Source organism: Nyctibius grandis, chromosome 3 (genome assembly GCF_013368605.1).
Source record: "Nyctibius grandis isolate bNycGra1 chromosome 3, bNycGra1.pri, whole genome shotgun sequence".
Lineage (NCBI taxonomy): Eukaryota > Metazoa > Chordata > Aves > Nyctibiiformes > Nyctibiidae > Nyctibius > Nyctibius grandis.
In genome coordinates, this window is record NC_090660.1 from 18,375,830 (window position 1) to 18,397,243 (window position 21,414).

The window sequence follows — 21,414 nt, forward strand, 5'->3', positions numbered from 1 at the left end:
CCAGTCCTTTACCTCAGAAACACTGGCCGGGTAAGAAAAAAAGATTTTTCCCAATACACTTCTTTCTTCTCCGTGGGTCAGTACTGGTTGTCATTTCAGACTGACTGAGAGAGGAAATTTCAGAATCAAGATCCTCTACTGAACTATGTTTCACCAGCCTTTCTCTGCTCAAGAACGTGACAGTATTTCTGCTAGGATGAAGTGTGATGGTTCAGAGCAGAGGCAACAGTGTGGAGCAGAGACATAGCAGCTTGCCTCATTTCAGGTTTCATAAAGCTAAACTACGTGAACAAAGATCACACCATGGACAACCTTCATGTGCTCATGATACCAAACAGTATTAATTGACAAGAAGCAAACAGAGTTCTGCAGCAGCTTCTAGAGAGCTTTATAGGTTTCTCTATAGAAGCTGTGAGTAACTTTATATCTGAGCTTAGAAAAAAGCCTGGATTAGATAAATACAGCTCACACGCACAAGAGATTATTAACTAATTCCAAATATAAGAGAAAAGCAGTCTCTGCCCTTGGTGAGATAATCATAAATCCTGAAATAAAAATGCCACAGGCTCCTAAGTTCAGAACAACTGCAAGAGGCAAAAAACCCTGACACTTGTTTGAAACAATCTTATACAATCAAGAAATCAAATGGGAAAGAAGAAAAGCACTGCAATTAAGATTTGTAGCAAAGATGATCTACGGAACTGAGAAAATCCCAAATTTAGTCTGGATTCGGTAATGCTTGTTTGATCTGCATGCAAGCTATATTTAAGAGATGCCTTGCTATATATCTTTATATCAGAAAGCTATCACCCATGTAGTAGTCACAGACTACTACACAGAATATTGTAGCATGTTTCAGCTAAACAGTAGTAGTCAGTAGGCAATACCAAGATACTGCTCTGTTGACAAAAACCGGGCACAATTCTCAAGTACACTGCTTGCTTCCACCCCCGGTGACATGTGGAATCATACAGAAGTACACCTGCGTGAATATTTACAGTAATTATAGTAGAAGTGTCTGAAACGTGACTATATCATTAGTGACTAGTTAAACCAAAACAGTGAAGTCTTGTCTTCTTCAGTAATGTTCATTTAAATATACTGCTGCTATAAACGACAAGTCAAACGGTAAAGTTAGCATTCTGTGACTCCTAAATCATACAAAAAAAACTTACCTGCTACTCTTTCGTCCGTTTCTCTATTGCCATCATCAGAGTATCTTGCAAAATCTAAGGAATCAAGAGTACTAATGCTTCCAGCGCGATCTTAAGGAGGTGGGGGAAAAAAAAAAAGATATCAGGAAAATTTCTGAAGAGTTGACTTGCTTTGATAGAGAAAGTCAAAACATCTTCTCATTTCAGAAATTATAAATCAAAGGCTAAGTAAGTGTTCTGCAAAACTGAAATTTTACTGCATTTTCTAAGTCTGTCTCTAAGTAAAGAGTATGTCAGTACATTTGAAAAAAAAATACAGCATTACAGCAAGTTCAGTGAACAGACACTGTAAGAAATTCACCCTTGCTCCCCAAAAGGCAGCATTTCTACCCTGTCCACAGCAGATGAGCAGCAGTGCAGTGCAGCGCTTCCCCATTTCCACAAGGCCCAGGGACCTTTGCTTGGACACGAAGGTGAGCACGCACAAGAAACCAAACAGATACAAACTGTTCTGCAACGAGTTTCAAGCAGTTCTGTTCCCATTTTACAGAAACCCACAACTGCCCCAAATACGCTACTCCCTTTTCCCTTTTTTAGCATTTTAAGGCATGTTAACATGACCAAATACTTTTCTATGAATCTCCTGCTCTAGCCCTTAACTTCAGTACATACTCACTTAATACAACATTTATTAAGGAATGCATTACCTAGCAAAATTAAAGCAAAGTAAGTACAGTTCATGCTACTGCAGGTGTAATATTCACATTCTAGAATTAAGTTGTTAATAAAAAAAAATTCAAGAAATTCAGTAACCAGCATAAGGTTTTGATCTTACCTTGACATTTTTCATTTCAGGAAAAAAAAAAACACGAAATAAAATGCAATTTTGATAATTTCAAGTCTATCGAAGCACACATTCACCTTTTTGTTAGAAAAATGCATAAAGAAATTACTCAGTGACAGAACCCAAAACAAACAGAACACATTACTAACACAATTCTGAACATGCAGAAATTATAATAAGTAACTTAGTATCTTTCCCCTCCTTTTGAAATTAATTTCTATGTAGCACTTCAGAAAGAATTTTAATTACATTAGAGCTGTTGTCACATTAACAAAAAACAAATTCCATTTGGCTGTCAAAAAACCCCATAACTGTCAGTGGAAATATAAGCAATTTCATCACTTGTCAGTCAAATCCTGTCGTGACTAACATCATAGAAAGTATTTAAATTCCCCCCTCCAATTCTGCATTGTGTCCAAAAAAGAAAAAATCTATTAATGAGTTTCTTTTTTGTACGTTTGAGCCTAAGTTGTCCTTTAAGATCTTTTGACACCTTCTCTACATACAGGCCAGCACTAGACTGAAATAAGAACACCTGGACTGAGACTGAGCAAAGCATCTACACTCACTTGAAAAGCTATAGAGAATACTGAACTTGCCAACTCTAGCCGAGTCATACAATACCAAAACTAAAGTGCCTGGCAACCCTAACTTGTCTGTCTTATGGATGCAAAGTATATGATAATATTCAGTTTATATTTAACCACACTTTTTTTTTCCCATGACTATGCTTTGTCATCCACACAATGAAACAGACTGTTGATCCTCAACAAGTCTCTGTTCACTATTTAGTTTTAAAACTCGCTGTTCGTTCGCAGGTTCTGGTCTTATCTACTGCATTTTTTTCAGATACTGATCTGATTTAACAATTCTCTCCAGGCTCTTCTATAGCGCTTAGCAGTATAGTACAAACTCTTCTTTTTACAATGTATTTGCAAAATGGATCACTGTGAAAATAAACCAGATTTTATATACGGGGAACCACAGTTAGAGTTGTTAAGTTCAAAAGTAAACATGGATTTTGCATGCATGGCATGACAGTCTTCAGAGCTGACTTTTCAAAACACCCAACACCTTGTTCAGTAAGTGCTCCTTCAATTTATTTCATTGGGAGCTACAAGAGCATTTTTTGAAATCAAATTCAAGACTTGAGTTAAAGAAGCAGACAACATTCAAATAGAGATCTCAATGAAAAGCTGATGTTTAAGAAAAGTGACCCAGTCTCATACATAGCATCGCTATAGCAAAAGCAGAATACAACTCTGCTTCCTCTTGCAGTCTTGCCATGTTCTCAGCTCAATTTTCTATTTCTCTTATGAAGTAGGTAACATCAGAGAAACAATGCTCAAATTTTCATGTCAAGTCAACCACATTATAGTTATTGAAGCATTCAAAGCCATAAGCAACAAAACCTTTTTCATATGACTAGCAGCATGCTTTAGAGGCAAAGGGTCTCCCCCCACAACTGATAAAACAAATCCAGCCACTAACCACAAACTTATTTGCCAAAGCAGTCAGAAACTTCTTAAAAAACCCCCATCTGTCTAGAAAAAACACATGGGGTAATTGAAGTCTGTGTCAGGACGTACACAGTGGAACCCATTTAAGATCATACCAGCAGCTGTAAATCCCACAATTCACAATTCCCAACCAGTGAATATCAATCACTTTCACAACCTTAATGGTCCTTATAGAAACTAAATAAACCTAAGGGGTTTTATGATTTTAACACCCAAAAGCTGCCTTAAGCACCCCGTCTACATGCACAACGGCAATTTGTAGGGTTGAAACTTGTACATTCACCATTTAGACTTCTCCTTGTCATTAGAGTGTTCATGATAACAGCAAAAATCTGACACTCTCTTTACATACAGGTTGGTATTATAAAGAGACACAAAGATCAGGTTTCAGATTGATTAAACCAAGCGAAGATGTGCTGAGGAGCACCAGCCTTATGGCCTGTTTCCTGTTACCATTATTTCCCTCTCTCAGTAATGCTGATCCTCCTTCCCATTATAAAAGTACCTGCCCCAGTTATCACCAACCCCCAAAGCATGCTGTCATTACTAAACCAAGCCAATTTGGGTGCTAGAAGTTATTATGACCACTTTGTTCAATCTGAAGATAAGTTTTAAAATGAAAACTCTCTTTATGTATTGCATTGGTGGAAATCTGAATCTACACAGAGAACTGTGTACAGATATCAAAATAAATGCTGAAGGAAATGAAACACTAACAGAGACAACTGTATACACTGAGAAGTGTCTTCTCAATTCAATGTCCCACCAGATAATACATATTGCAGAACTCAATCTCAGTTGAGAAATTGTAGCTTCCATAACACAACCCAAACTAAATGGTTAGCTTGAATAATGTCACAAGACTTCTACCATGACTTTGCTATAGGACACTGCCTTTAAAATATGTGGAAGTGGTTTCTGCTGTTAAGGTAAGATGACACCAGTGCTGAAGGGCTTCAGCCAAGGTATCTCCTGGCCAAACTGGCCAAGATATTTCCTGGCCAAACTGACTCCACAGGCATCAGTGAATCATCAGTGCCAAGATTATACCCTGCCAAGTCCCAGCTATGGGGACAGCCCAGTCACAGACACTGTTGCACTGCCACAGCTCCCACTGAAACAGGTGTTTCAAGCAGCAGGAAAGGAAGCAATGTGGGACCTGCTCCCTTTGCCTTCAGTGCTGGTATGGCTACTTTCCGCTACCTACCCAGAAAGACAGGCGGTTAAAAGCCAGGCTGGGTGAGGTCCAAGTAGTAGCTCCACCTTCTTGCACTCATACTGCAAAGTCTGTAGTGCCGCATGGCCCTTGCCTGCTTGGGCTACACCAAAGTCTCCCTCCCTGTGGAGCCAAGGCTACGGGGAGAGTGGGCAGCCAAGGGACCTGCTGCTTCTATCAAATGCCACGGCAGCACTACTGACCTGGATCTTCCCCCACTGGGACTAGGCAAGGTGAATTTTAGAGCTGTTATTGTACAACATATTGAAGCTTCTCAAGGAACAGAGCTACGTGCCACACAGGAACTTAGATAGCGAGCTTAAACAGCAATGAGGGACTTATAATAGAGCCTGCTAAGGTATCAGCCATGGGATCACCTGAGATAACAAGGTGAGAAGAGAAAGCCAAATGAGACAGTTAACTGAAAATACTGTCCAGGAAGGTGAGGGCTGGCAAGCCTGCCAGATATATCATCAATAGCAGAGTCATGCCACACACACACTGCCTGGCAGGGCTGTGCTGAAGACTGCCCAAAGCTGAACAGGGACACGTCGGCCCCATCGCTTCACCTACCTAAAACGTCACTGTGCGGTTACTCTGTCTGTTGCCTCACTCCTTACCACTGTCTTCATAGGCAGTCATCACTGGAGGCTTATCTCCTAAGACTAATGCCATCATCCAGAAAAATACAAAATAACATCCCATAACCTCAATTTTATGCTTCCATAAAGGATGTACCTGCTCAGCAAAGGATCAGAGGGTGAAAACGGTACCTCCCTGCTGGCAATGCAACGGTCTCATTCATCATGAAAACGAGCAGGGCTGTTTGAAGGAGAGGAATCAGCAAGGGAAGGGCTGTGCTCAGCCACGTAGCTCACCTAAGGTATATGAACCATCACCGTTTTTCTGAAGTACAAATAGTTGTACTCCAGTACACGGAGTGGAAGTATTTCAACTAAAGCTTTCAGAAAAAGAGAACTACTTTCTGAACTGAAATGGGAAAAGAAAAAAGAAAAAAAAAATTTTTTTAGGAAAACAATGTATATTTCTTCACTTTATTTTTTTAACAAAAAATAAAAATCTTAGGTTTAAGTTATTTTGCAAAGAATAATCAAAGCAGAATCTTGCAGGGGGAAACTGCTCCAAAGGAGAAGTAGACTTTGGCTGAATTCTGTTTCTTTTCTGGAAAACAAACCCGATGTGACAGCAGCGGGAAGCCATTTTGCTGTCATGATATGCACATTCTCACCAACAGTCTTCTGTGCATGGATTTTATATTTCTTTCTCTATTATTTTGAATTAAAACACTTCTCTTTTTAATCTTTGCTAAAAGCTTTCCTAGTGAATAGTGAAAAAAATAATTGCTGTCAGTGTAATGTCTCAGAAATGGTAAAGCCACATAACAAGAATAGTTTTGACAAGGAGGTATAAACAGCTCCAGAAAGTGTATCACTGCAATATGGAGCAAGAGAGTGCCACAGGTGCACAGAAAACAGGTGAAATAGGCTTAGGCTTTTCATAGCTCATACTAGTGAAATGCCAGGAGATCAATTGGAATAGTAAAGGAGAGCCTGTGTCTAGTTCTTGTCTCTTACCTCTACCACTGGAAAAGGATCAACAAAATCAGAAAGCTAAGATTCCTATTTGATACTCAAAGCTAAGAAGCTTTTAATCCATTTGTTGAAAAATGCAATGGCTTTAATTTCATTTGTGAAATTAAAAATCAGTTAATTGTGAATTAAAAATCACTACCATGTTTTGCTTTTTACCCTTATACAATCTTTTAAAATATTGCTTCATTCCAGAGGAAAGGAATTTTAATTCCTTTTTTTATTCACAGAACTATCACCTGTATGACATGCAGATTTCTGCTGACACCTTCTGCTCCCCAGGCATATTCAGCTCTCTCACTGAAAGTTGAGCATAACTATATAAGGAGGAAAATGTAAAAAAATCTCAAAACAAGGTGATACATCCCCCTCCGCTGACATACATAATATGAACTAGGTTAAGTTTCATTCGCTTTGATGGTAAAAAGTTTATTTTTACCAGCTTACCTGAAAGGACACCAAGAGGGATCATATTATTCACAGTTTCACAGATACATGAATTCAGCAAAAATAAGTTGCAGACTTCTACAAAAATACATTATTAAATAATCTTTACATGAGCATAACGTTGTAAATCAGCTAAAAACATAGACAAACCAAGTGATACTACTTCTTGATAGAAAGGCTAAGAAAAAAAAGTAAAAAATTAAATCTTTTAGAAGCTACTTGAATTTACTTTGCAAACACTTAAATTGATTTTAAAAATTACTAGCTGATAAAGCAGCCAGTAAGTTGTCGTATTTTCTTTAAGATCACAGGAAATCATATCATCATGTACTAACAATTAACGAAATGGAGCATTTGAAGACTAAGAACTCCATCTTTTTCCTTGAAATTCAAGAAGTAATACTGATACTGTGCTTGTACAAGACAAATCCACTTTGCATCTCTAAGTGTTCACTTGTACTGAAAAACATCTGTAACCCTAAAACAAGGCTGTTGCTGTATTTTAAACTGATGAGGAAAATAGCTGGCTAATCATGTTTTAACTGATCAGAGAAATAACTGGCTACCGGAAATTTGGTTTTGATTAGCATCCATATGTAACAAGATGTAGTGCAAAGCAGACCCTTCCCAATCAAGATCAGAGCCTCTTTCCACTGGATATTCCATATAGTAGGACAAAATCCTTTCCAGTTTAAGCCAGGCTTTACATGAATTCCATAGTTATATGTAGGAAGAAACAGCTGTAGGCAGACAGCTCACACATAACATAGGGAGATACAACCTTTTTTTGAGATAGTAGAAGCCCCAGATCCATTAGTCTGGCTAATAACTTATGCCTATCATGCTATTACAGAACCATCATCTAGACTCTTCAGGAATCCACCCTCACACATCACTATTTGGAGAAGAAGGAAAAAACACTGCTTTGCATTAAAAAAACCCTAAAAACCACTCTTTGAAGGCATTATACTCGATTGTTTAATACAGTTCTACTTGCAATTTACTGCTGCCTTACCAAACAGGAGCAATATACCACAGGCTTGGAAAAAACTGTTATGGAACATTGTTCATGCTACAAGATACAACAAAAGATTTATATAGAGAACTCCGAATACTTATCCAAGGAGAGTTCCAGAAGCTCTGCTTCCAGAAACATGAACTTTGGTTTTTTACTTTTTTTCTTGTTTACTTTCGAGAAAGTTAAAAAGCTTTAACATCGGTGTTAGAAGTCTTGCACAAGCAGCTTGATCCACCAGAAGTAATTTTATTTGATAATAACAACACTCTCTTCACTAAGTTAAATTTTCACTACATAGGATTTCACTAGGGAGAAACCTTAACAGGGCCTCTCAGTTCAGTTTCAAGTACAAGTCTGCCTACAGCCCATCTTAGGTTAATGCCTTCTAGCTTCTGAATAAAAAGACATTGAAAGTTACATAAGTGAATGATTGAGGACATCAAAAATTATTCCTTAGCATCATCATGACAGCTATTACCAGAAAAGAAAAAAAAAAAAAAAAGGACTCCAGGACGCACTTCTCTGCAGCTGTAGAAATAAGCTGTACTTGAACTGATCATCGAAAATTTGTTTTGTAGAACAAAATCATTAAAATAGGGAATCGCTAAGGTTTAATTTTGTTATTAATTAAAAATACTACACCTTAATATATGGCAGTAAATTAGACTTCAAATGTTATGAACTATCATACAATGAAAGTAGTTGGGGATTATAAATGTGAGAAAACCGTGGAGCTACAGCTGTATGTGAGAGAATTCAAGCAAAATTTTCTAATTCTAAAATGCTCTGTCAGATCGATGAAATGTGAGAAGCTAAAGAAGCCCCCTACTGCAATGTTTTTCAACCTACAACCCATGGGCTATTACTAAGGCAAGCTTTAAGATAATGAAGGATGTAGTTCCATGTAACTTTAGAAAATACACTGAAGTTTTTCCTGATGAGTTGTCCTCCTCCCAATACATACACAGAATCCTTTTTGTACGGAGGAATCTCTGATAGAAAATTTTCCATCCAAAAGAAAATTATGTCATAAGGAGATCAAAGCTGAAACTTTTTAAAGGGTCTGCAAATCAACGGCTGGAAAAAAACTTCATATACATCTGGAAAGCACAACAGTACAACACATTTTATAGGGTACAGATTATCTTTACCTTTAGGACATCCAACCTAATTTTTAGGTTCAAAGAGACACAGGCAAACCAGCAAGTACTCTGATAACAGATCCCGATTGAGGAGTTTCCTTAAAAACTACTCCAGCCTGGCACTTATCCTTTTTTCTCTGTGCTACAGGCACAATAAAAGAACTGTTGAAGTTCAGTCCGAGGAAATGCAAGTGTATAAACATATATTAGATCTGTTTCTGTTGGTGGTAAAGCAGTCAGCAGACTAGGTATTTTACCTACCTTAGATATTCAAGACCTGTAATGAACTAGCCTTTAAGGCCATGGAACAGATGGCCTGCTCTCTTCCAGAGATACTGCTCTGGAAAAGCGTGTCCTTGAATAACTTGCCTTTCAGCTGTCCTGCACAGTATCACAGGCACAAAACAGCAGAAGCCGAGGAAACTGGGGACAGAGACTATCTGGGAGAAAGAATAAACTTCCTCTTGTATTTACTTGCATATGCTTAAGCCTCATATTTGTACTGAACTGCACATACGCGTATGTGAATAAACCAGCCGGCAAGAGGGATAGGTTTCACAGAAGATGTGGAATAATGTAGAAACCTGAAGAGCTTTAATGGAGTCCTATCTACATTAAAGAATCAGACATCATTAAACCTTTAAAAAGTGATCACCAATTCACAGTTCGTGTTTGTGGTTGCATTATGTAGCAACTGAAACAGATATATTGTGCAATACATATTAACAAATGAATTAAACTATTTAATTCCCCATAAATGACACTGCAAATTTCTTTAAGCCTTACCAAATTTCGTAAAACAACTGTGGAGCAATATTACTTTGAGAAGTCTTAAATGGCTGCTGCATTTAAAACTTCTGACATGTTTCAACTTGTTCCAAGCTTACCAGTGTTGGATCAGCCAGAAAAACAAACTTGATCCATGGTAGCACATACCTGATCTAGCATAAAACCTTTATGGTAGAAACAGACTTACGTTACCAATTTTTTAAACCAATTTGAACTTGCAGAGTAAATTTTACCAGATCAAGACATTCCCCATCGCTATGGTAACTCTGAGATGGAACTAAGAGCCTTAAAGTAATTCATTGCATCAAGCACTAAATTGTAAGCACCTAATCAATCATCCTTGTCTTGCAATTACCTCTTTTGCTCTCTCCCAGATGTTCTTACCCAAAGAGACCTGCTGAAATTTCAAAGCTGGTATGTTCTGAAAAGTCGTCCTCAGATCATCATCAAATGAAAAGGAAACTAAGTTAAGTAAAGCTACTAGAATAAAATTAACTTCCAAGCTGTCAGAGCAACCCACTTACAAATTACCTAGAACAGGCATTCAAGAAGATCAGATAATACTAGTCCATGACGGGCAATCCAAACCAGACTGAAAACAGATAAGCAATACATTTATCTACTTCATATTACTAACAAGCTATGAAAATTCATAGAAAGTATATGAGGGTAAAAACCCTAAAGCTACTTGCAGAAAACTAATCTATGCTTGCTGGCCAAGAACAGCAGAAAAAAATTAACCAATCAGATATGTCAAACCAATACTTTGCAGATACATTGCAGTAAAAAGATATAACCCTCAACAGCATGACAGGAACATAGCAGAAGCTCATGATAAGGATGAAATTACGAGTAGAAAAGAGATATTTCTGTGCTAGGATGCAAGATCTAACACACTCATAAGTAACTGAATTGGGTTAAGATATAGATAGATGCACCTGAGCCGATGTCATGGAGAGCCATATCAATAGCAAACACCGCTTCTGGGGGGTTGGGGCTTACTGCATAGATAGTCTCAGGCAGCATCCAAATTAGTTGAGTCTGAAATATTAAGCTGGCCCTGCACAAAGCCATTTGAATGTTGCTGCAGTGAACACTGAGGTCCAGGGGCATATGACCTTGGGGAAAGCATCAAACCCAGCCTGGCTCCCTACATATGTGCTGCAGCGTGCTTGAACTACCAGAGCTTCCCAAAACAAAAAAAGCTAAGGGAGAAGCATGGCACAGAGGCAGTTCTTACAGCTCAAGACCCCAGCCAGCTTCAGCAGATATTAGAAAGCATCAGCAGCACCAAGTTAACTCCATATGCTTGATGCTGCAGCACTGCCTTTCCCAAAGTGTATCAATTAACTTGCATTACAAGGATTTTTCCATTCTCCGCAGTAACCCAGCTTTCTGTTATATTCTCTGACATCAAGCAAAATTATATCAATCTAGTCCTTAAATGGCTGTCTTTGATGAGGGACTACTCAAAGTGTATAGATAACACCCATCTTAATTGTCAAGCATTGCGTTATCTCAGTTTTCTTCATATTTTAATTCTAGTATGTTTGTCTTTCCCCGATTTCTACGTTTATCTCAGGACAGTAGAAAATTTTCCAGTTAAGTTTTAACAACGTCTGTCCCCATGGATTCTATAAAGAATTAAAAAATATTAAAAAAAAAATTAAAACTGGAAACTAGAAACCAAAGCATCTCTCCTATGAGTAGAGGCTGAGAGAGCTGGAACTGTTCAGCCTGGAGAAGAGCAGGCTCAGGGCGTATCTTATCAATGTGTATAAATACCCGAAAGAAGGGTGTAAAGAGGATGGAGCCAGGCTGTTCCCAGTGGTGCCGAGTGGCAGGACCAGAGGCAGTGGGCACACACTGAAACATGGGAGGTTCCCTCTGAGCATCAGGAAACACTTTTTTTTTTTTTTAATGTGAGGGTGACCGAGCACTGGCAGAGGTTGCCCACAGAGGTTGTGGAGCCTCCATCCGTGGAGATATTTAAAAGCCCCGGCCCTAGGCAACTGGCTGTAGGTGGCCCTGCTTGAGCAGGGGGATTGGACCAGATGGCCTTCAGAGGTCCCTTCCTACCTCAACCAAGCCATGATTCTATGATTATTTTTGCCATGATTTCTCTTACTGCAACAGTTTTGTCAAATGACAAAACAGTTGACAGCTCTCTCCCCTCCAATATCAAACCAAGATGAAAAAGTACTTGTTATATAAATAAGAAATTCTTATTCTGTGAGTTTTTACGTAACAGTATTTCCTTCAATTCAACAGCAAAGTAATCAGTTGGATCACCATCATGCAGCGTTATATTTCAGGAAGGGAGGAAGTAAATTGCCTCTCCCCTATGGTGCACCAGGGGAAAGAGTTCAGTATTTCTCAAGGGCTTTTTCAGCGTGGTCTGTCTTAAAAAGAAAAAAAAAAAAAAAAAACCACAATTTTTTTTTTTAACTTTTCATCCAAGAAACTCAATATACTTTGTGCCACATCTCAGGCACATGCACCATAAATAAAAATACAAGGCCTACAACCTTTACTTAATCACTCGAAGTTTTACACTATGCTAGAGGAGACTTCAACTCGGTTTCTCAAACCCACATCTTTACAATACACTAGAAAGCCAAATACAAGTCATACATTGAAGATAAGGAGTTATGACTTTGAACACACAACAGCATAAGGGTTTATGACTTATCTTTATAAACTTCTTTAAAGTGGTCACAACTGAAGAAAGGTCAGCTGGCTTCTCTATCAGTAAGGTCAACTTCAGAGCATTATGAAACCTCTCAGGTTTTATCCAGGCATCACTGTTTTCTGGCAGGTCTGCAGGGAACTCTGCTCCCCTTTCCTTCCACGTTCCATACAAATCTCTTACTCTTTCAACCGTTTTCTGTAGTTCTTTTAAAGACACAACATTCAGTCTCTACCATCTGCCAATAACAGCAGCTTTGATTACCTATTTATCCGTACCTTGCCATCCTGTCCTTACTAACAGGAGCACCTTTTCCAAATCAGGTAGTAAAACTGCTGTCTCACCCACAAGTCATCATTTCACCTCACAGCATCCGGAGAGGTAGCCAACAAGACTACATATTTTTGCTTACTTTCATAAAGTAACAAACAAAAGACTTGAGCCGACAACAACAAAAAACCTAACTGCCATTTAAGCTGAGATATAATTGTTTTAAGGTAGCCCTGTTCTGCTATACCTTCATATAAAACAAAAATCTGGTGAAACACTGGCAATGACAAGGGCCTGTACATAGTCACAATGCCTGTAACTCAGGATTGAGAGCTCTTACCAAGACACCCCTTTCTCACAAAAGCATAATCAATATGCTCTTCTCACAGGGCTTTTCCCAGTAGGACCCATCTGAATTTCAAAGACTACAAGCAAAAACAGAGAGATTATTCACATTATTTGAAACCAAAAAAAAGAATCCCAAATCGTAAACAAAGCCAGGAGCTTACTATGAAGAAGCAGCAATACTTTATATTTTTGTACTCACAGATTAGCTTAATATAACTGGAATCAAGTTCCCAGAAAGTCACAAACAACTTTATTTCGGAAATAACTAGAAACAAATAATCTCCTGAAAAACGTAAATGTAACACAAATGTTCAAACCCCTTCTTTATGACTTTCATTAAAGCTATTTCAGATTTTGAGAATGTTCAACTTTCGTAGGCATAAAGAAAAAATAAATGGCAGATTTTAAGACTAAAGCTAGTTCTATCAGTGTAAGATGCATCCCTGCAGGGAAATGCATTCGCCAAGCATTGCAATTGAAGGGCATCATATCAATCACATTAAAAAAAAAACCAACCACAAACACGTTTCTTCACCCACTATGCTCAAGCTTGAATTACGGTCATATGTATATATGGAAAAACATTAGAGGTTCAGTAACAGGGATGAAACAGTTGAGCCACAGTTTTATTTCTGAATTTCAAGCATCTCAATTAGTACTGTACTTGCTTATGCAAAGATGATAGGGAAGGGGACACAAATTTAAATTTAATATATAGGTGCTAACCAAAGCCTTGTAAAAGATCTGGAACACTGGATGAAGGAGGGACTTCCAAACCATACCACTCACATGAGTGGCATTAGAAAAGTTGCATCAAAATGGTCTAGCAGACATGGAGCTATTGCTATTGAAACCAACAGAAGCTGTCATGGAAGTCTGGGAAGATCTAGCAGAGAGACAGGACATGAAAGATGACTGTACACAAGTGCTGTGCACCTAAAGGAACAGCGCTGCTTCCTTCACTAAGTGAATTTGCTTCAAACTAGAAAGGCAAAGTTGCTAGACACAACATACATTTACGTATTTTTCATTACAATATATCTTAATCTCTGCTCACAGCTGTGGCAGTACTGCTGCTGGAAAATGGAAGGGTGTTTTTGCAAAAAAATAAGAAATCCTAGTCATCTGACTATCATTTGCTTTTGTAACCAAGTGCTCTGAAGCATGGTTCAAAGACAAAAGGCTTCTAAGTCACTAGCTGACCACATGATGCTAGTTGTTTAAATCCTATGATACTTCATTAAAATCGCTTTATAGCGGTCTATAAAGAGAAAGATAAGAAAAAATGAAAGAAATTCCAGAATGCACTCGTATTTCAGCTTGCCTAAAAGGATCCTGAGAAGCGCCAATGAACACTTGCACTGAAATTCTCCCATTCTGTACAGGTACGCACAGTATGAAGCTTTCCATTGCTGCATGGAAATCCTCAGGCAGCATTCCAAACATACTTCACATTCAATAAGAATTGCCAGTCGCACCTTTTCTGCATCCAGTCAAATTATCAAAAACCTCAGTGTAAAACCATAGAAATTCGTCTAACTTGGGGGCAGGGAGGAGCAGGTGCAAAGCTAGTGCTGAGAACAAATTCTGACTTTAGATATCAACAGAAATAAAGAACTTTTTAAAAAATCTGACCACATTAAGAGGTTTTTTTCACTAAAGCATAAAATTCAAGTGACCTTGAAATGACAATCATGCCAAACCCTGCTACTTTCTACATCAACAGTTTTGATGAAGAAAACTACTGGTTTATTCTCAAATACCTTTTGGCATGTTAAAGCCAGAGAAGGTACCTCCACTACTCTCACATACATTCTCTGCAAGTCTCCGTGTGAGGATCCACAAACGCGGGCACAACAGACTGGACCTCTCAACAAAACTAAACTTTTTAACTAACTTAGGAAACTATTCAGACTTATTGTTGGATCTGACCTGTGGCTTAGTCCTCTAACTAAATCAAATAATACTATATGGTTAAGAGGAAAATGAAAAGAACTTTTCCACAGATTGTAGAATTTTTAGCCCATCAGAGTCTTCCGCAATCTTTTTTTAACATTTGGAAACTGGCTTAAATTCAGAGGCACAAGACGTTATCAGCTCTTGTTGACGTTAACCAGAATCAGGCTGAACAGCACTGACACAATTGCTAGCTCAATGCTAGACTCCAGACTGCAAGAAAGGCTGAGGGCAACAAGTTCAAAAATCTACTTGAGATATAAAACAGTATTTTTTTTATTGTTCTGGATCTGTCACCTTTCAGTGTCACTCAATGTGAACTGCCTTTTGAATCCTTGTTGAGACAAAAAAAAAAAACCTTTGAAAAGCACACTCTAACCTGTTATAGGTACCAGATTTCAAGACACTTCCACTTAACTTTTATCGTAAGGGCTAGTGTGATATTTATTTTTAGCACACCTCAGTATTATTAAACTGCTCCAAAATAAGATTTAGCCCCCTCTCCTCCCTCTTTCTCCCTTGTCTCTTCCCCCCCTTTTTTTAATAGTGATGTCCCATCACCATCTATCACTCAGCAGGTCAGCACAATAATCATTAAGATGTTCCCACATAAGTATATATTGGTCTAGAATTCCAAGAGGTCATTTCTTCGTGTGCATAACACCACAGTTACACAGGCTGCTGTTTTTCTAATTCTACTGGAGTATGTACATTATCAATAACTGGAAACAACTTATCATATTAACAAAGAAAAGAGAATGTTTAATCAATCAGATGAATTGACTGGAATCCCCGTGGAAGCTGCTTTTAAAGAAACACAAATTTATGTCAGTTCAAAGCCTCGAAGCATGAGTTTTTCCAACATTCACCAATCTTATCATGAAGAAGACCACACTGAAGCTCTCAGTTGGACAAAGCCAAGTATGAAAATTCTAAGTATTCATAAAAAAGATAACTAGAATACAAATAACAAAGCATGACTTAAAACCAGAAAAAAATCCATACTATTTTCAAAATATATTGAAAGCAATAACAATGTGAAAGTCTAGCTGTCTCCTATTATCTTGGCCACCTTGATACTATTAGTGATTACAAAATTTTAAGTCTAACTGCATGTCTTTGCAACCTTAGAATCTTTTTTTTTAAAAAAAAACAAAAATATGGGACTATTTACAAAATACCTCCAGGTGTCTTAGAACGCACATAAATAAGTCTTTCAACTGTCTGCTAACCACAACTCCTTTCATTTCAATACCATCCCACGAGTTTTTAAGTCTTCCAAAGTCAGGTGGCTGGGCAGCTTCTCTCTCGCAAAGTCACTTCCACAAGCTACTTCATTTTTAGAACTCTACGTTTCTTCACAGTAACACTGATTAAGACACACAAGTAATTTTATTCTAAACCAGCTATTAAAACTCAAAAGCTTTTAAGACCAGCTATGTGATGATTTTCCAAATACCTGCACCACTTTTTCTCCCAAAAGCTCTACTAACCTAGTATATTTCCCACTCTCCAAGTCCCAAAATGGTTAGCCAAAGACTGCAGGTACTTGGTAAACATGCCAGCACTAATTACAGGAAGCCCTGTATTAGTTGTGCACGACCTGTGAAACTCAGACCTACCCTTGGATGACTTAGCCATTCCAATGCATCAGCACAAATAACATGCTGGCTCCTGACGCCTCATTTTTGACAGTTTTTAGAGTTTAAATGTATCGGCCATGGGTTAACACTCAACCCTTTCTCCTAGCAGCACATGACTCCTCTCTTGATAGTAGGCACTAAAGGCACAAGAAACACTAAGAGAGCTAAAAATTAAGGCTGAAATTCCCAACCCTCACGTTTATTCCACATTCGGCACACGCGACCTTCACAGGAAGGCTGAGGCTCGATAAGGTACGTGAGCGGGACCAGGGTAACACCGGTCCTGGCACCGCATCTCCTCGGCCCCCGGCTGCCCCGCTCCTACAGCCTCCCCAGCCCCGCACGCAGGTTACAGCAAACAAGAAGCGATGCCAAACGCCTTCCCCGGCCGCCCAGCTCCTCCAGCGGCCCGCACCGCTCCCCCGAGTCCTCTCCTGCACCGCCCAACAACCCCCCGAGGCAGGGTCACTTACTGAGCTGCCCGGAGCCGGGCTCCCTGCCGCCTGCTCCCCCCAGCACGCTGCCGCCCAGGGCCCCGCCGGCGGGCGGCGTGCCGCTCTGCCGCTCGAAGTTGCCCGGGTTGGAGAAGAAATCGCGGAGCCGGGGCAGCTCCCGGCCGCTCTCCAGCAGCTCCGTGTGCAGCTCCAGCGCCGTCAGCAAGAACTGGTCCCGCAGCAGCTGCGCGGCTATCGCGTCCATCGACACCCGTGGCGGCTCCCCCGCGCCGGGGCCCGCGCCGGCCACCGCCGCACCGCCACCGGCATCGCCCGGCGCCGCCGCACGCAAACCCGGCAGCTCCTCGGGGCTCCCCGCGGCTACCGCCGCCTCCTGCTGCCGCTGCTGCGGGTATGCCGGCCCGCCCGGCTCGTTGCTGCTGCTGCTGCTGCCGCCGCCGCCGCCGGGCCTGGACTCCTCGGGCTCGTCCTCCTCGGAGTCACTGAGGAAGGGGTTCACACTGCTGCCCCCGCCCGCTGCCGCCATCTTACAGCCCGACACAGCACGACTGCTGCCACGGCGCTACCTCGGCAAAGCCTGCACAGAACGGCCGCAGCGGCCGCTCCTGGCGGGGCCGGGGCCGCTGCCAGCCCCCTTCGCTACTGCGGGCGCTGCCGCCAGCGGCAACAGCAACTCCCACCCGCCACCACCGCCTCAGCCACCTCCCACCAGCCCCGCTACCGCTTCCGGATCCCAGATCTCGCGAGACTTCCCCCGGCCAACCGCAAGCAGCGCCCCTGCACCCAGACCCTTCCCCTCCAGGCCTCGGGCCCGCCCCCTCCGCGCGTGAGAGGGGCGGCAGCTCAGGGCGGGGCCCGAGGGAGCAGGCGGTACCGTGCCGGGGGGGCGGGGCTTGCGCGCGAGTCCCGTCTGGGGCGTGGCCAGGGAGCGGGCACGGCCAGGCGGAAGCGGAAGCTGCCGGGGCGGGCGGCAGGGGAGAGGAGTGAGTCCTGGCGCGTGCGCACTGGGCGCTTCCCGCGGGCTGGGGGGCGGTGAGGGGGCTGCTGCTGTGGGCCGGATCACCGCGGCCGGATCCCCGCTGCGGCGGTGGGCGCGGGCCGGCGCTCCCGGCCTCCGGAGAGCTTTGGCCCGTCTGGGGGCCTCGCGGCGGCCGCCCGGCCTGTGGCATAAGGGTGTTGCCGGGATGTGGGGTGGGGATGCGGCGTCAGCGGCCGGCATGGGGCACAGGCCCAAAGGCGCCTGTCGGCCGGCCCTGTGCCCGTGGTGTGGTGGCTGGGCCAGTGTGGGGCTGCCCGGGGAAGGCAGCTCCCTGCCAGGGCCCCCGGGCCCGGCGGATGCCTGGGCGGCCTGGGCCCGCGCTCACAATGGGCATTAGCCATCGTCCAGCATCGGGTGTGCCTGACAGGCCTGAAATTAGGCAGTGTGCAGGCATGAGTGGTAATAAGTTGTGTATCTGGAAATATGACGCTATCACTCTTAAAAAGGTGATGTGAAGGTGTTACCTTGTGTGTTATCTGGCAAGAAACTCGAAGCCAGAGTGTAGCAAAAGGTAGTTTGCTCCTGAAGGAAGCTTAGCTCAGTAGAAATGGTACAGAACAGGGTCAGTGTTGGTTTCTGTCCTTTCTTTGAAAATAACATCCTATTCCCCTCCCCGCTATAGTTACAGGAGCGCTGTGTAAAGCTGATTCACTAGGAGTTATTTGCTTTACTGAGAGCAAAATTTGGCCTGAAATCTTGATGATAAAATAGTGATGTTCTGTAGTGATACCACGGTGTTTCAGAGTGTTTGAAAGTGACTTCTGCAAATCAGTTAAAACCGTGGATCAAGATTTGTAGGTACAATCTTTAAAATTTACTGGGCTTTACTAGTATTGGTAGATCTAGAAGCAATATTCACTACCATGACTGAAATCTCTTCCATTCATATCGTGGTAGTATGCTGTAAAAGAATGGTGTTTTCCTTCTGTTTTTAAGTTGCATAAATTTTGGTAAACAATAATCAATTTTATGTTCTGTTATATAATAAACTTTGACTTTTTTTCCTAACTTATTATTTTATGTTGTCGATATTATACAAAAGGAGAGTAAATAGTGGAGTGTGAACTGTCTATAGCGTAAAATAAAATGGTGCTATATTGAGAATGCTTTAAAATTCAACTCGGACCACAATAAAAATAAGAACAAAAATATTATACTGTTGTTGCTCCAGTGGAATTAGGAACCCTTAAAGAAATCTTGTGCTTTCTCCTTTCCTTTCTGGAGAGTTAGAGCATGTTCAGTATGAGCTTGTTAAAAGTTGGGCGTTCTGCCTTTTCCCTTAAAATGGAAGGAAAAACTTACTGATGTCCTGTAGCAGCCTCTAGTGGCGGTCGGCGATGTTTACATGGGACATGAAGTTGTTTAAAGGTAGTTCAACAAGAAATTCTGCCTTTCTTTTAAGAGGCACATTTCTGCCGACCTCTGTGTGCTGTTACAGTAAGGACTAACTTTTTGTCAGTCTTTTTCACCTAAAATAATGTAAAAGTATTCCTCTGTGTTGGTGTTTCGAAAGAGGTTTGTTTGGATTTATGAAACTGACTGAAATCTTACAGATGTCACTCAGTTGCTCCAAAATAATTTATGGATGGCTGGGATATAGTTAACACATCTGAAATATTCCAGAGCTGAAGAATATAGGGAGAAAAACGTGCTTGTAACAATGTGCTTAAAACCAGTTTCTTATGGTATACCAAAGGGATATTGTTTTGAGAGAGCCAAGAAGAAAACCTGATAAGGAAAGTGTAGCACCTTGGAGGGTGTGCGAGGCAGAAGAAGATGCATGAGTTTCGGAAATAAACCATTATGTAGGTCTCCTTGAGGCAGACAGCTACAAATTATTTTTGTTCTTAATTTATTCGGTAGTCATTCTGAGAGAGGCAGATTGTTCAGCAAGCTGCTTTGTCTCTTACTGGAGTTAGTGTTTCCTGCTAACTTTTAAAGGACTGGAGTTCTATATGAGAAGAACACCATACCTAAATACATCTCAGAAAGCTTGATGTCTGAAAACAAGTCTGTCAGGCTAAGTATCCAAAATACAGGGGGCTTGTAGAAAAAAGATTTTCAGAGTTTTTTGGAGGTGGTGGTGTATTCATAATTTTTTCAGCCTATGCATGTGTTTTCATGAACTTTTAAACTTACAGTGCCTTGAGATGGAAAATCAGTAGAAAAAGTTAAGACTTTGCTTTTACTATGTTGATTTTGGTAGGGGTGTTAAATCTTGAGCTAATGCTTCAAAGTTTAATGAACTTAAACGTATGACCAGTTTCGGGTTCCATCTATGCTGTTTGGTGGGGTCAAGTGTGTGTAAAGTATGCTTGCTTTCTGTGCTACTCTGGTGCAGTGTCAGCTGCTCTCACAGTGAGTGAATGCACAGTTTAAGTCAAACTGTAAGGGATTTTTGTTTCAGCTTCTACAGACAAGGCTAATTTAATTTTTTAAAAAAATAATTCTGTTGGGTCCATATTGGGTTTTTCTGTGCTAAGTACTTGAAATCTGTAATTAATTTGTTCTAGTGAGACCTACGGTGAAGTAGGGCAGGTTTTTTTTCATCTGATTGGAGTTCCAATCAAGGCACAGGGAACAAAATAATGGAGGAAAATCTGAAGCAAATATGATTTCTACTTCAAAATAATTCAGATCTGTGAGTTCTGCCAACTCTTGCTTAAGTCTTCTTTTAAAACTGAATTACTTGAAAGAATCTTTGTCTATGTATATTTAAGACTAACATTTACCCCCCTCTTCAAAAGAAACTTTACAGAAGTTACAATTTTTATGTTTATTTTCAGACCTTAAAAAAAAATGAATTTCAGTGCCTTGTAAACTTTCTAACCTCAAAAATATTTTGATGTTCTGCAGGAGCCAAGTAATGCAAATGTTGAGACTAATGATATTGGTAGTTTGTGCTTAAAGACTTCTGCCATTTCTCTGCAATTGTATCTGTCCCTTCCAGTTTTAAGGGCATGGTTTTTAATGAGGATAACTTATATCAGTGGTTAAGTTACTTGTGCATTAAGTGCACACATAGCTTTACCCAGAGAAACTGACTTTAAAAGTGTTAAAATGGGATCTGAAGTAAAAGTAGTACAGCAGTGAGAAGGGGCTCTTGGAAATATTTTAGAAAACTTGTTCAAGCTTCATGATGTGTGTATTATGTTTTTGTGAGAATGAATAGAGAGAAAGAAATACTGTTACCCTTGAGTGAGGAGACATAATTTGGAAATAAAAGATAAGACCTTTTATGACACCCATGAACACTAGAGTCTTGAATTGCTGG

General features: G+C 40.7%; 2 protein-coding genes across 3 annotated transcripts in view; one reads left to right on the forward strand and one right to left on the reverse strand.

The window, feature by feature from the left end:
* The window catches only part of RELCH (RAB11 binding and LisH domain, coiled-coil and HEAT repeat containing), an 88,751-nt gene extending 70,982 nt beyond the window's left edge, over positions 1–17,769 (reverse strand). For both annotated transcript variants that reach the window (XM_068396814.1, XM_068396813.1), the window contains exons 1-2: positions 17,120–17,769; positions 1,176–1,265 (exon numbers count right to left, since the gene is read on the reverse strand). In XM_068396814.1, coding sequence (XP_068252915.1) covers positions 1,176–1,265; positions 17,120–17,627 — 598 coding nt within the window. In that variant the 5' untranslated portion in view covers positions 17,628–17,769. The remainder of the gene's footprint in view (positions 1–1,175; positions 1,266–17,119) is intronic.
* A 272-nt stretch (positions 17,770–18,041) lies between these two features.
* The window catches only part of PIGN (phosphatidylinositol glycan anchor biosynthesis class N), a 113,153-nt gene continuing 109,780 nt past the window's right edge, over positions 18,042–21,414 (forward strand). Inside the window, exon 1 of the mRNA XM_068396071.1 lies at positions 18,042–18,084. The gene's annotated coding sequence lies outside the window, so the exon portion shown is untranslated. The remainder of the gene's footprint in view (positions 18,085–21,414) is intronic.